This window comes from Juglans regia, chromosome 9, assembly GCF_001411555.2.
Source record: "Juglans regia cultivar Chandler chromosome 9, Walnut 2.0, whole genome shotgun sequence".
NCBI lineage: Eukaryota > Viridiplantae > Streptophyta > Magnoliopsida > Fagales > Juglandaceae > Juglans > Juglans regia.
In genome coordinates this window covers 8,279,038-8,293,666 of record NC_049909.1, presented here as the reverse complement: position 1 = coordinate 8,293,666, position 14,629 = coordinate 8,279,038, and the positions used below count along the sequence as shown (strand labels likewise).

Sequence of the window (14,629 nt, the reverse complement as noted above, 5' to 3'; positions counted from 1 at the left end):
TCTTAGTAATTTTATTCTCATATCTCCACACGATAATCAACATTGATCTGTTTCTAATGACGAGGAGGTTTAAGGTTTGTCCGAAACAATAACCAACCGAATGGCGAATATGAAATACATATATAGTGACAAAAAGGGGGAGATATTAGAGGAGTAGTTAATTGATTTTTTTTGTTGTATTGTAAAATTTAGGGGGAATTGTAGTAAGTGTGTGGCTACGGGGGAATTAAATGATTTTTTTTTTTTTTATTGAGAGGGAGAACTAAATTCTGGTTTATTCTAATTCCGGACATAATTTTGATGTTGGACTAGAACATGCTTAGACTTTGAATTAGGTTTTAAATCTTGTGAATTTTGATAGTACTAATCTTAGTCATTGTTCTATGTCAGTATTTTTTATTCTTCTTGATTATTTGCTTGGAATTTCTACTCGGTTTCTTGGTCTACGATTTGTACTTTTGACAGGTTTTATGTTACATTCATTAAGCTGATTTTTGTCACCAATCCGCCAAAGGGGGAGATTGTAGATGCAAAAGTTTGGCTATGACAATATGACTAAGTTGATAATTTTGGATATGACTAAATGAATAAGATGATAGTATTTATCTTATCTTTGGGTTTGTAATTTGGATCAATGTAAAACACTTTGAATTTTTCTATGGTTATTTTGATTTTATCTATAGGTTTTTAGGAAGTGTTTTAGATAAGTCAAAAATATAGAAGTCAAGTTCCAAGAGATAGATCTTATCCAGAGAAGAGTTTGAATGTGAAACTGCCAATGCTAAGAAGATAAATATCAGGCGACTGCAAAATCCGTCATGAGAATTTGTCAGTAGAGTTTCACTGTGACTCAAACTCTTATTAGATTTGTTCCATCAGTAGAGTTCTACTACGAGTAAAATTCTTATTAGATTATTTATTTAAGGGATCATACTGGTTAGAATCTGTAGAGATTTCGGCCTTAGAGATTTTGGAGAGTCTTGCCGAGTGCTTATGTGTGAGAAAATCTTAAGAATTTTCTCGTTATTTTTCTCTTATTGAGTGCGTGCTTATTCCATGTTGGAGTTTGTTTGATTGAATTCAACCACTGGAGTTCCAAGTGAGAAGTCAATAGTTTGAAGATCGCTAGAGGTTCTGACTGCTACTGCGGTAGAGATAAACATGTCGTTTGTCAGGTCAAGTAAGAAAGTCAATTATCAAAGGTTTTGTAATTGAGAATTATTTGTAACTGATTTTGAAATAATAAAATTGACTTTTTTGAGTTTGGCTACTCCGTAGGATTTTACCTTTGAGGAGTTCTTCAAACGGTTTCCTTCTTAACCAAATTTGGTGTTACACACTTTATTTACTTTATGAATATGATTGATTATCAAATTATTGTATTATTGATCACTAACTAATTTGTTGAGTGATTTATTAGATCGTTGTATTACAATATAGGGATACTTGGATAATTTCAATGGTTATATTAGAAGGGGATGCTCTTACGATTGTTAATGCTATAAATAGGGATGATGAAGATTTATCTTGGTTTGGACATATTATAGATGACATCAAGTCTTATACATATGGTAGAAAAGATTGGAAGGTGGAGTATACTCCAAGAGAGGGGAACACAACGGCACATTTACTAGCAAAGTTTGCTTTAGAGTTAGATGGAGGAGGGGGAAAAGGTCTGGACGGAAGAAGGACCAGATGTAATAGCAAGAACTGTGTTGAGACAAAAAGAATGTATAGTTTGAAACACTTGTATCGATAAGAAGAGATTGTTACTTAAAAAAAAAAAAATGTGAGGTCACCCTCCAAACCAGATCCATTTGGGGGGTGTGACAATTGATCTGATTGGTTTTGTTCTTTTGTGGGTATTGTAGCAGACTAAAGGGAACTGGCTGCATTATTTCTTGTTGTCATTGTTGTTGTTAAAGAATTTCCCTAAGATGACAAAAATATTCTAGTAGCCACCACAGCACAACGATTTTGCATCCGTTTTCCCTGTTTGATACTTTCCCAACCTGATGAAACATTGAATTAACAAAAGTTGCATTCATTCACATTTTCTCTCGCATTTTGGGAAAAGAAATTAGGACAACATTTTGTGTTCGGTTTCTTGATGTGGCAGTACTGCAATGTCATTTCCCTACCCAAGTTGAACATGATGTCTTGCTCACGAGGACTAGGGCATAGACTATCGAGTGCAACTAATATACGTAGACTATGTTAACAAATATGCCAAAGATATTCAAAATTTAAAATTAATTGACCAACATGATATAATTGAAAAAGACTAGACAACAACACATCCCCCAAAATTAGGGCTGAGTACCGACAAATGTAGGAGTCGGAGTACCCTACTTCCGACTAATCGGATTTGGACTCTCACTAATCGGATTTGAGCTTCCAGATTTCAGTTTTTTTTTTTAAAAAATATTTTTTCAATTTCACTTTTATTAAAACATAACTAAAATTGAAAAAATAAATTATTGTACAAATTATTGTTATTATACATTAGTATTATATGTTATTATATGTTAATATTTATTCATTAATATTATATGTTATTATACATTGATTATTATATATTACTAGTACATGTTACATGTTATTATACATTATTGTTATTATACATTAGTTGTTATTATACATTAGTGTTACATGGTAGTAATAATTAATAGTATGATATTTACATATACTAAACTATTATTAGTGAATTTAGTCTATTTATATTATAATATAAGCATATTTTTTTTATAATAATTTGCTTATACTAGTATATTATTGAATTTAATTAACTATATAAGTTATAGTTGTATAAAATATATATGATTACTATATAAAAAATAAATATAGTTTTATAAAATATGTACAATATCGGAGTCAGAATCGGACAATTGGAGTCGGTACATCACCACCTCCGACTCCAACTCCGACTCTGACTCTAACTTTGCCTTTTCTGGTTAAAAAAATTCCGACTCCAACTCCAACTTATCGAGTTGGAATGGAGCCGGAGCAGAGTCTGTGCAGGGTCGAAATTGAAGTCAAATTTTTGAATTTTTGCTTAGGCCTACCCAAAATAAAATAAAAAACCATATGTGACTTAATTTTGTCCACTTGCCTCATGTTTTTTTAATTATTTTATTTTATTTTTTATATTGTATCTAACGTCTTGGGATCAAGCTTGCATATAAATTTGATTTTTATTTTTATTAAGCATAACGTATAAACAATAAAACTTGAAATATGAAAAGGATAAAGCGAAGGGAAAAAGAAAATGGAGTTGATGAAAAATAAATAAATGGGGGGGGGCATTCACTCGAAGTTTAGTAACACGTGCACAAACCGCCGTTTGCGGTTTCGGTTCAACTCAGCCGCAAAAACCCCAAACGGCGACTCCCTTCTTACTTCCTTTCCGTCGTGGGACCGACCTCCCAATCCTTTCTTTGAAAACAATATATATATATATATAATTCCATTTTTATGCACTGTAAAGGAATATAATGCCAGTACCAAGTGCTCTATCGCAACACAGGCGAATATAAACCGTGCCAAAAGAGTGAGGGAGAGCAATTGGGTTTGTGATTTAGAGAGAGGAGGAGCAAGGAGGAGGAGGCAGCGAGAACTGAGGCTTTCTTATCCAATTCTTAAGCCTTTTGCTCTATCTGTTTCCCTGTACGTATTTTCTCTTATTTGATATTAGAGTTCTAAGCTTTCTCGGGTACATGTTTATCATTTATGCAATCACAGGTGAACAAAAAGGAAAGGAAATTATGGGTTATCGGTAATTAGAAATTCGAAATGGATCTAGTTTTTTGAGTTTGACTGTTGGAGGTTCAAACATCATTCGTACAGATTTGGTAAATTTGTATGCAGCGTTTTGAGTACAGTCTGGCATGTGATTGGTTCTCAATTTGTTTTTCTTCTTCTTCTTCCTTTTTTTTTTTTTTTTGCCTCTTTGTTTTTTGTTTCTCTGTTTGTATTTGCTGAGATCTGACATGGGTTATTCTCATTTTTTAGGCTGGATTATTCTATAGCTATGTTATAGCCTGTGGTTTACCTTATATTCTGATTGCTTTGCTTGTGATAGACGTTTATTAATTATTACACTTCGAATGCCGTAGATGTGTTTCCGATACAAAATACAGTTTATGCATGTTGTTTTTATGGTGCCAAATTTAGATTGATTGGGTTCAAGGATTCGTGTGCATGCTCCTTTTTTTATTGTTTAATTGGATGTCGGAGTGATTAAATTCACATAAGTGTTTGTGTTAGTTGTTTAGTTTGGTTGCATATTTGCTAGTTTTATTGCTGAGTATACACGGTTTCTTGATTGATTTACTTCAAAGATAACATATCTAGTGGATGTGTGTTTTGGTTGTGAATTTCCACTTTTATTTACTACTTTTCTGACATTTTTTTTTTTATGGTAAGAAAGAAGGCTTTCTTGATTGGATTGGATTTTTTTGGCAACCTGTTGGAGGGTCCATCCTATCTCATGCAGAGGGACTTGCCAAGCTCGTGTGAGCAAGACAGCACATGGATTTATAATGCTCTTTGTGTGATTGAGCTCTCAAACAGCAAGCTCGTTATCCAAACTGACCAACCAGATGACCAAAATTCCACAGGGAATGGGTCAGATTCAAGTTCTCTTATCCACCAACTTGGTCGGGGCATGTCGATTAACTGTCTTCTTCACTGTTCTAGGTCTGATTATGGCTCAATCTCCTCACTGAATCAGAACTTCCGGTCTCTAATTCGGAGTGGGGAGCTATATAGACTAAGGAGGGAAATGGGTATTGTAGAGCATTGGGTTTACCTCTCTTGCAGCCTTCTTGAATGGGAAGCATTTGATCCAAATCATCGCCGTTGGATGTATTTACCTAGAATGCCTTCAAATGAATGCTTCATGTGCTCAAACAAGGAGTCGTTGGCCGTTGGTACCGAACTTCTTGTTTTTGGAAAGGAAATAACATCCCTTGTTATTCGTAGATATAGCATTTTGACAAACACATGGTCATCCGGTATGAGCATGAATACACCCAGGTGCTTGTTCGGTTCTGCCAGTCTTGGGGAAATTGCAATTTTAGCTGGTGGTTGTGACCCAAATGCCAATATCCTAAATTCTGCTGAGCTTTATAATTCTGAAACAGGAACTTGGGAGACTCTTCCAAGCATGAATAAAGCGAGAAAAATGGGCTCGGCCGTTTTCATGGACGGGAAATTTTATATTATGGGTGGGATTGGAGAGGGCAACTCAGAATCGCTTACGTGCGGTGAGGTTTATGATATGAAGACAGGGGTATGGACTGTGATACCTAACATGCTCCCTGGATGGAATGAAGGGGCGGGGGTGACTGAGGCACCTCCTCTTCTTGCTGTTGTAAATAATGTTCTGTATGCAGCAGATTATGCACAAAAGGAGGTGAGAAGATATGACAAAGAGAGGAACTTCTGGTTTACAATTGGGAGATTACCTGAGCAGGCAGTTTCGATGAATGGTTGGGGATTAGCATTTACGGCTTGTGGAGATCGGGTAATTTGTATTGGGCCTAGGTTAGGTGGAGGGATCATTGAGCTTAATTCTTGGGTCCCCAATCAAGGCCCACCGCAATGGGACCTGCTAGCCACAAAGCGCTCCGGCAGTTTTGTGTATAATTGCGCTGTGATGGGATGCTGAGGTGTCCGGTTGAGGTATTACGTTTGTGCTGTGTGGAGTCATTTCTGGATGGAATTTATGGTCTTCGTTTTCAAGGAGATGGGATTCCAGCTTGTGGGTAACCTCTGCCCTCCTTTTTTGGGGGAAATATCGGGTGTCAATTTAGAGTCATAGATACTTTCTTAGAAGGTGGTTGGAGGTTTGGTTTTCTTTTCCCTTTTTTTTCTCTTCTCTTCCTTTCCTAAAATTGCTTCTTTACTTTCCCTGTATGCTTTAGTTACCATGAGACCTTTCCAAAATTTGGCATCATGTAGAGGAGGCACAGGTGAATAATCTGAAGTCCTGCTAAATGTTTTAGGTCGTGATGACTACTTAAGTAAATTTGATTAAGACATAACAATTGTGCAAGTGTACATTGATTCTCATTTGCTTAACCTTTTCTTAAAGTGATTAAGAACCCTATAGGCACCCCACCAGAGAGATAGAAACAGTGGCTTGTGTATCCATTCTAATTAGGAAAATGATAGGCTTACTACCCTCTTACTACTCATTTACTACTTTTTTTATATTTAATTTTTTTTATAATTTTTTATTTTACTTAATAGTTAAGGAAGTGATAATTAGTAAATTTATATATTTTTTTAATTTTTTCTTAATGATTAAGGATGTTAAAAAAATACTTAAAATAAAATGATAAAAAAATAAAAACACTACAAGTAGTAGATGGGTAGTGTAGTAGATAGGTAGTAAGCCTATCACTACCCTTCTAATTATGTTTTCATGATATAATCTTCTATATGGTTTTAGGGTAATTTTCTGTTAATTGATCGATGTTTTAGGTCAGTGTGCCATTGATAATAATTCAAATAGTTGGTATATCTTCTGATCTTGTTGGCTTCATGATGACATGTTGCTTGGAAGCATCTGGCGGACATTTTGCTTCCAACAAGCCAGGTGTTAAACTCAAATTTGCTTGGTGCTACAAGGCATGTGACACATTAACAGTAGTATGTTATATTAAATAAAATAAAATAAAATAAAAATTAATTCAAATATATGGACAAACATTTGAGTTTTATAGGAATGTGTTGTCCATAAAGAAATTTAGTTGCTATACATTGTTTAAACTCTTTGGTCCTGGAAGGTGTTAAATGTTAATTGAGATAATATATATATATGTATATATATACACTATACAGACAGATTATGGTAAAATTGAGCTGGCGTAAATTTTTAAAACGTAAATAGATAGATACTATAATTTAAAAAAAAAAAAGTTTCGTGGTTAGTATTCATTGATGGGGTAATTTTTCTGATCCTCACTCAATGGATTGAAGCATATGAAGGGTTTTTCTGACTATGCCTTAGCTCTTGTCTACAATAACTTTATCATGAGAGTCTCGAATCACACCCCCACCTCCAGACAAGCTCGAATTACCACATGATTCTCCATCTACATTTAGCCCATGCTATTTTTCTTACTGGAACCACTCTCTTCGTTTTAGTGATATGAAGTTCAACTTATATAAGGCTTGGCATAATGAAAGGCAGATTTCCCCTTGTATCATTGTCTAGTTCTGCAGACTTCTAATGGGTGTGTCTCTTGTATCATTGCATATGATTAATATCCCATACATTCAGCAGGTCCAAAGGATGCCAAATGATTATGTATTGTACCCTATCAATTTCCTGATGGAGAGAGAAGGGAAAGGGTCAGATTCTTTACTGCATTTGCAACATCATAATGCGAACCGAAGCATTCAAACATCCCTTTTAAATATAAGTTTAGCCTGCGACTCTGCATGTACGGGCAGCAATACGTTTACCTACTGAATCTCCCTTTACTTTTACTTTCTCCTCCAAACTGATAAAACAAATAAAAAATGAAAATGAAAAGAAAGAAAGAAAGAGAAAGGAAAACGACGTTACTATTTCTAACAAGGGTGGAACGTGGTTGTCAATTTTCTCAGGGGGGGCCATAAAACGAAAATACCCGCAAATTACAATGCAGTGCTGACATGAAAAATGTCATATCAATTCTTTTTTCTACACTACTTCAAAGATAACGTATTGAAAACTGGTCACACAACTTGATGATTCAAGTGGGCCCAAATTGTCAAATCCAACCTTTTTGTCCAAATTTAGAAGTATTCAACCATTATCACCATATCAGAGCACATCAAACTTGATTTTATTTCTTTTACTTTAAAATATTTTTCTCTCCCAGCTACATTGTTTTCAAAGAAAATTGCAATATTAAAAAAAAGGTGAAGTGTTTTTCAAGGAAATCCTTTAAAAGATTTAAAAAATATATATATATATATATAAGTGAAAATGATTATGTTACAATTATAATAAATCTTGATGTATCTAGACAGAATGTCCTCTACCAAATAAAGATTTAAACAAGGGTGATGAAATTTACTTTAGATGATGATTCAAGTGGCTTGGAAAGTGAAATAAGCAACAAATAAAGGACACGTCCTTGTCTTATGGCTAAAGACGACATTGAGATATGCATGAATTATCTATAAGCAAAAACAAATGATTTCTAGATAGTGGATATTCAAGACAGATGACGAAGATAAAATTAAATTCATTGTTCTTACATTCAAAGATGGAGGACACGTGACATTTAGAAATATCTCAAAAGGAAAGATTGTGGGAATAAGTAAAATTAGTTAAGAATCTTTTCTCATAGTTGAAAATGTGCTACTTGTTGAAGGTTTAAAGCATAATCCTTTTAGCATAAGAGTCAATTATGTGATAAAGGTTTTATAGTTACATTAAAAAAGGATAAGTGCGTTATTTTGAATGATCATTATTGCAATATTTGTTTTATTTCATTTAGAAGGGATAATCCTTATACAATTGAATTTGAAGAAATTGCCTTAAAAGATACTATTTGTTTTTCAACTCAAAATAAAAGTAATTTGCAATGCAATAGGAGGCTAGGTCATGCCAACATAGAACTTATTTCCAAACGTTAAAAAATGATCGTGTGAGAGGTTTATCAAAAGTAAATTTTGAATGACATGTATAATTTAGATATGTATGATACAAAATGCGAGGAAGGTAACTTTCTCGGATATTCTACTAATATTAAAGTTTATAGAGTCTTCAATAAAAATAAAAAAAGATTTTGACTGTACAAGAATTTTTGCAATATTTGATGAATCTAAACCTCTATTTTCTATGAAATCTGTTGATGAAGAAATAAATTTATAAATAACATGGGGAGTCTCAAACTCAACAAAGAGAACACAACCGATGAAGTCTAACATGAATACATTAGGAAAGATCATCAAAATCTAATACAAGATGCAACCAAACAAGTGAAAAATTGTGAAAGATCATCCGGCAGAATAAATTATAGGAGAACCATGACAAGGTGTAAGAACTCGATCATCTCTTAGAAATTCTTACAATCATACTGTTTTTGTTTTAATCTCAGATTTAATCAAAAAATATTGATGAATCACTTTCTTGATGAATCTTGGATTCCAACTATGTAAGAAAAGCTGAATTAATTGAAAATAAATGATATTTGGATACTTGTTCCTGAATCTAAAAAATTATACTATTATTGGAACAAAATGATATTTTAGAAACAAGAAAGATGAGTTTGAAGTCATCACTAGAAACATGACTCGACTAGTAGCCCAAGATTTCAATCAAGAAGAAGAAATTGATTATGATGAGACATGCACCGGTTGCAAGTTTATAATCTATTTGAATGCTACTTGTGTATGCTTGTTATAAAGATTTCGAACTTTTTCAAATAGATATTAAATGATAAGGTATATGTTGAGCAACTTTCGAGTTTTACAAATCATATTTTTCCAAATTATATTTTAAGCTCACAAAAGTACTATATAGATTCAAACAAACTTCTAGATCTTGGTATGAGGGACTCAGTAGTTTCTTAATTGAAAAAAGATTTTCAAGAAGAAAAATTGACACAACTCTTTTTATATTCTTTTAATTCAAATCTGTGTAGATGATATAATATTTAGTACTACTCAATTTAAGTTCTCAGACTCAATCATTGGAAAACAATCTAATACACACGTTAGAATAAGTTTTAGAATATTAATTAAACTATAATATTCACATATTTTAATAAATTTACACTTTTAAGATAATTAATAATTTAACAAGTACAATAATAAATTACCACAAATATCGAAGCATTCGCTTTAAAGTTTTTCAGATAGAAGCCTAACTTTTTTGTTTTGTCCAAAGTTAAAAGTTTCAACCACTAAGACCTTATAATTAGAGAATATCAAACTTTATTTTATTTTGGAGCTTTTTCCTAAACAACAAGGTCTAAATTAATATATAAATCCATGAAATGCAGCCTTTTACATTTGTTGAGCATTTAAATATTATTTTTTAAAGTCACGCAAACAATATAAATATCATAATATTCATATCAAGTATTTATTTCTTTTCCATTATAGATATCGTAACCTCTACTCAAACTCTAAGCCATGCCCAACTTAACCACTTTATCAATCACTCTCAACGACTTTTGTATTATACAAAAAATACAAATTATTTAAAGAATTACTCTAAAAGAGAGTTTTATCCGATTGTGTAAAAGGAATTATAAAATACAATTAGCTACAGTAATCTCATTATATGTAACAGATACTGTTCATCCTGTATATTTTTTATTATTATTATTGATATTTCATTTACTCCCTCATTTTCTTTTATTTTGATTTTTATCATATAAGCAAATTCTTTTTATTGTTCATCATTTAAAACACATATATTTCATTTTCTTCTAAAAAATATGTTGAAAATATTTTTAAACCAAAATTTTCATATTTTGATTTTATTTTTAATTTTTATTTGGTATATATATATATATATATATATTAGTGTATAGGACTAAATTATTTTACATTGTATATAAAAAAATTTGTAAATATAAAAAAATATATAGATATTGTAAATTTATTGATAGAAATGAAATATTTAAAAAGAATAAAAAAAGAATATTTAAATGATATAGAGAAAAACTAGATAAGTTAATGGATGATATATTATAAAAGTCAATATGTAAAATAAAAAAAAATGAATTTTAATGATATATTTTAAAAGATACGGTAAATAATTTATTAAAATTCCTCTTATTTTGGGACAAACCTCATTTTTGGGCTCAAATTTCTCTCACTAGGCCTTGTGGATGACAGTCCGCATATTAGTTGTCCTTCAATTCCAAGTGCCCCTAGATTGAAGTAGATGACAAAGGAATATAAGACCAAGTTTTCAGTTCAAACACAAAGGTACTTGTTGGACAGTAGCAACATAAGACTTTTCAGTCAGTAACATTGTCGACAACAAGCAATCTTGTACAATGAACTTACTCTGCCAAGTAAACATAGGTTGTACATAGAACAACCAGTTCTCATCCTTTTCTGTATGATCTCCACCACCAGCAACCTTTTTAGCAGTCGTCTTCTAATTCGTTTGCTTCTCTTCTAGGCCAAATAGCTCAAAGAACAAAAATAGTTAGGATAAAGGCCAATAATGGGTATATGTGTCAAACAAAACAAAAACCTTGGAAGACTTAGACAGGGCAAGCCAGCCTTTCCAAGTGAGTATATCTTCCAAAAACTGCTTCGGAATGTGACACTCCCAACCTCCGTTTGGGATTTGACAAACATTAAAATGTCGGGACATACAACACAAGGTTATATACTTCCATACATAACTGTTAAAAAATTCAATATATGTAATAGTCTGCCAGAAATTCAACGGAAGAATTTCTTTAGGCTTTAGGAATCATGTGAAAATCTGAGAGTTTTCACAAATTGACCCATTCGCATAGGTTTTAGTCTGTTAGCATAATCAATTTTGCTACTCATTATGGTGCCAGAATCATGATTTTATTTATTTGAGGTATTTAGGAGTGTGAGAATGAGAAAGAGTTTGTGCCATTAGCTTCCTAACCATTTACAATTTCCAAAATATATAATGCTTGTTTGAAAATGTGTTTTGATTATCTCGAGGCATTTCAGAGTTGGATTTTGATAAATGATTTGCACATTGAGATTAGTATGAATATTTAGGATTTTGCAGTGCAAAATTATTTTTCACTTTTTCGGAGTGAATAGTAATCTCGGTGTTAACACCTAGAGTAGTGTTTTCAAAATCATAGTGTGGAATGTCTAAATTAGGTTAAAGAAGTTTTATTTGAACTCTTGACAAGATCTTAGCCACACTTGGTGATAGTATTGGACACTTGCAACCAAGAGGAACCATGAGATGGAAATGTGAAGGAAATCAAGCTTTGTGATCATGCCACCTAAGCCAAACACTATTTTATCCAACCATCCAATTTGTGCCAAACCAAAGAGGGTTTCAACCCTAGTGAAACCCCAAATACTTGAATTCAATTGAAACCCCAAAAGCTTGGTTGAAACCAACACCCTAATGGTTTTCCCAAACCCTAAAGTTTGCCTCCAAACCCTAAATGAACCCGGTTTTAGTTTAGTGTTTAATCACTTGATTAAATTATTTTTATATGCTATTAACCACTCCAATTCATGTTGTTATATCATTATTTATTCTTTAAACCTAGGTAATTTTATTGGGCCAAGAAAAATTACGTTTGGGGTTTGGTAGCAACCCAAACCCCATTGAAATCCTAAATAGAAGCCCATTTGGTTAAGGCCCATTACTTGTTTTTTTCTGCAGATGAGATGAGATGAGTTGAGATTAACGTTAAAAGTTGAATAAAATATTATTAGAATATATTGTTTTAATATTATTTTTGTTTTGGGATTTTAAAAAGATGAATTGTTTATTTTATTTTGTCTGGGAATTTGAAAAAGTTATAATGATTAGATGAGACGAGATGAGATGAGTTGAAAAGTTTTGTAAAAACAAACGAGGCCAGACACACGAAATTGAGTCACCAAAGAATGGATTGTTGAGGAAGGTTTCCCCTTGCGATGGCAGCCCAAACATAGCCCAAAGTAGCCCCAAACAGTACATGATGTGAAGGCCAAAGGCCACCTTACTCCTCCCTCTCACATGACAGCTTGTGGTAGAAATCCATGGGCTGGTTTTGCCTATTGTTTTGGTTGACACACCCATCACTCTCAGTGTTATTAACACCCCTCATATCACCCTCCAGATGCATAAGAGCCGTCTAGGTCTTTTCCCCTTTCATTTGGTCACTTTACAACTCTTTTCTTGGAAAGAAAATAAGAGAAGCTCTCAGACAAAGTTTTTGATTTACCTTGCTTGAATTTTTTGAAGTAGTTGTAAGTAGTTTCTGACGAAGTATTCTTCACAAAATTTATTTCTTTGCAAGTCTAGTTTCTTTTGGTATGATTTACGTTGACTTTGGTAGTCAATTATTCAGTAAAAGGCTGGTTCAAGTATTAATAGGTCATTCTGGGTGATAAACTGGATAGTGTGTGATATTTTGATAATTTTGATCAAGTTATTGGCAAGATCTTGGTCTATTTTTTTAACGGAGTATGTTAACATGATAATGTATGATATGGATGAAGATTCGTTGCATGTTATAAGCCTTTTATGAAAGTTTTACCTAGATAAAAAAAGTTGAAAACTGGAAGGATCAAAACAAATTCTGTTTTCACTAAACTTGAATATTTTGTTGTGAAAACATGATCCAATGTCTTTGATATTTTTATATGATGATCCTAAGATTTTGATTTACATGTTATGATGTTCTTTAAGGAATTTTGGTGTTGGTTTTGAAGATAATGTTTTTATGCATGACGATGTTCGGTTAGGTAATGTATTTGAGGTTTTCGGGTAGATTGATGTTTTGATTTAATTTTGCCCATGTGATCCTGAGTCTAATGCTTGGATCTATTTTAGGACATGATTTTTAACCATATGATGTTGTTGATTTTTGAGTTATTTCATACTATATTTCGGATCAAAGGGTTTGATCAAAATCAAACCATGAAGGAATCTGTTTTGGTGAAAGTGTTAAGGCCAAAAGCTTTGTGATGAATTTTGTTTTGTAATTTTTTGGGTTTTACTTGATGATTCAAAGCATGTTAGTAATTAGGAGTGTGTTATGAACATATTGGAAGTATGATTTTGAACTTTTGGAGTTCTTGGAGATGTTTTGAAAGGAGATAAAACCTTGAGAATCAAGGCTTGTGTTTATAGTTAAAAGCTTGAAATTTTGTATTAAAAAGATTTGTGATTTTATGAAGTGAAGTTTTTTGGTTGTTTTAGTATGTTACTTGAACATAGGATATGATTTTCTATATTGCAATAATTCAGTTTAAGCACGAGAAATGAGGTTGGATAGAATTGCACCAAAAATCAAGAGATTTGGCCTATGAGTGTTCTGGTCAAGGCATGTTTGATATAGTTGTAATGTGTTTTATTTTTTCTAATTAGATATTTAGATTAAGGATAAAATTTACATGATGAATGTCAATTTTGGTGAGGTTTGGAGTTAGGATGTGAAATCTTTAAGTTAGGGATAAAATGGTCATTTTTCTATAATAGAGGGGTAAAATGATAATTTTACTCTAAGATAGTATTTTTATGTTTCTAAACTGTTAGTGAGGAGTTTCTGACGTTTAGAAATCTCTACTTACAGTTTCTTATGTTTAGCGCATTTTTACTCCTTGATGCAACGATCACTGTAACTTATTGTCAGATTACTGTGTATGTGTGTTGGTAAGGGGACAATTGGTTATTAATCATATTTATCGAGAAGGAAATGCAACTATTTAGCAAAAATGGGTGCTCAAGGTTCGACCTTGGTTTGGAGATCTCTTTTGCATGTTCCAAAGCACCTTAAAGGATTGATTAGAACAGATAAATTTTCCTTGCCTTACTTGAGGGGTCATTGAGCTGTTGTTTTTCTCTTGGTGAAGTTGTTAGCCTTACGTTTACGTTGATTTACGGTGATTTACGTTGATTGTTTACGTCAATGTGGTTAGCTACGTTTACGTTTTCATTCAC

The 14,629-nt window shown here is 32.6% G+C and overlaps 1 protein-coding gene across 1 annotated transcript; it reads left to right on the top strand.

The window, feature by feature from the left end:
* The first annotated feature begins 3,314 nt into the window (after positions 1–3,314).
* Positions 3,315–6,065, top strand: LOC118349472 (F-box/kelch-repeat protein At1g74510-like). Its single transcript, XM_035694178.1, has 2 exons — positions 3,315–3,666; positions 4,430–6,065. Exon 2 carries the CDS (start codon positions 4,490–4,492, stop codon positions 5,669–5,671), a length of 1,182 nt encoding a protein of 393 aa, XP_035550071.1. The 5' UTR covers positions 3,315–3,666; positions 4,430–4,489; the 3' UTR covers positions 5,672–6,065.
* The last annotated feature ends 8,564 nt before the right edge of the window (positions 6,066–14,629 follow it).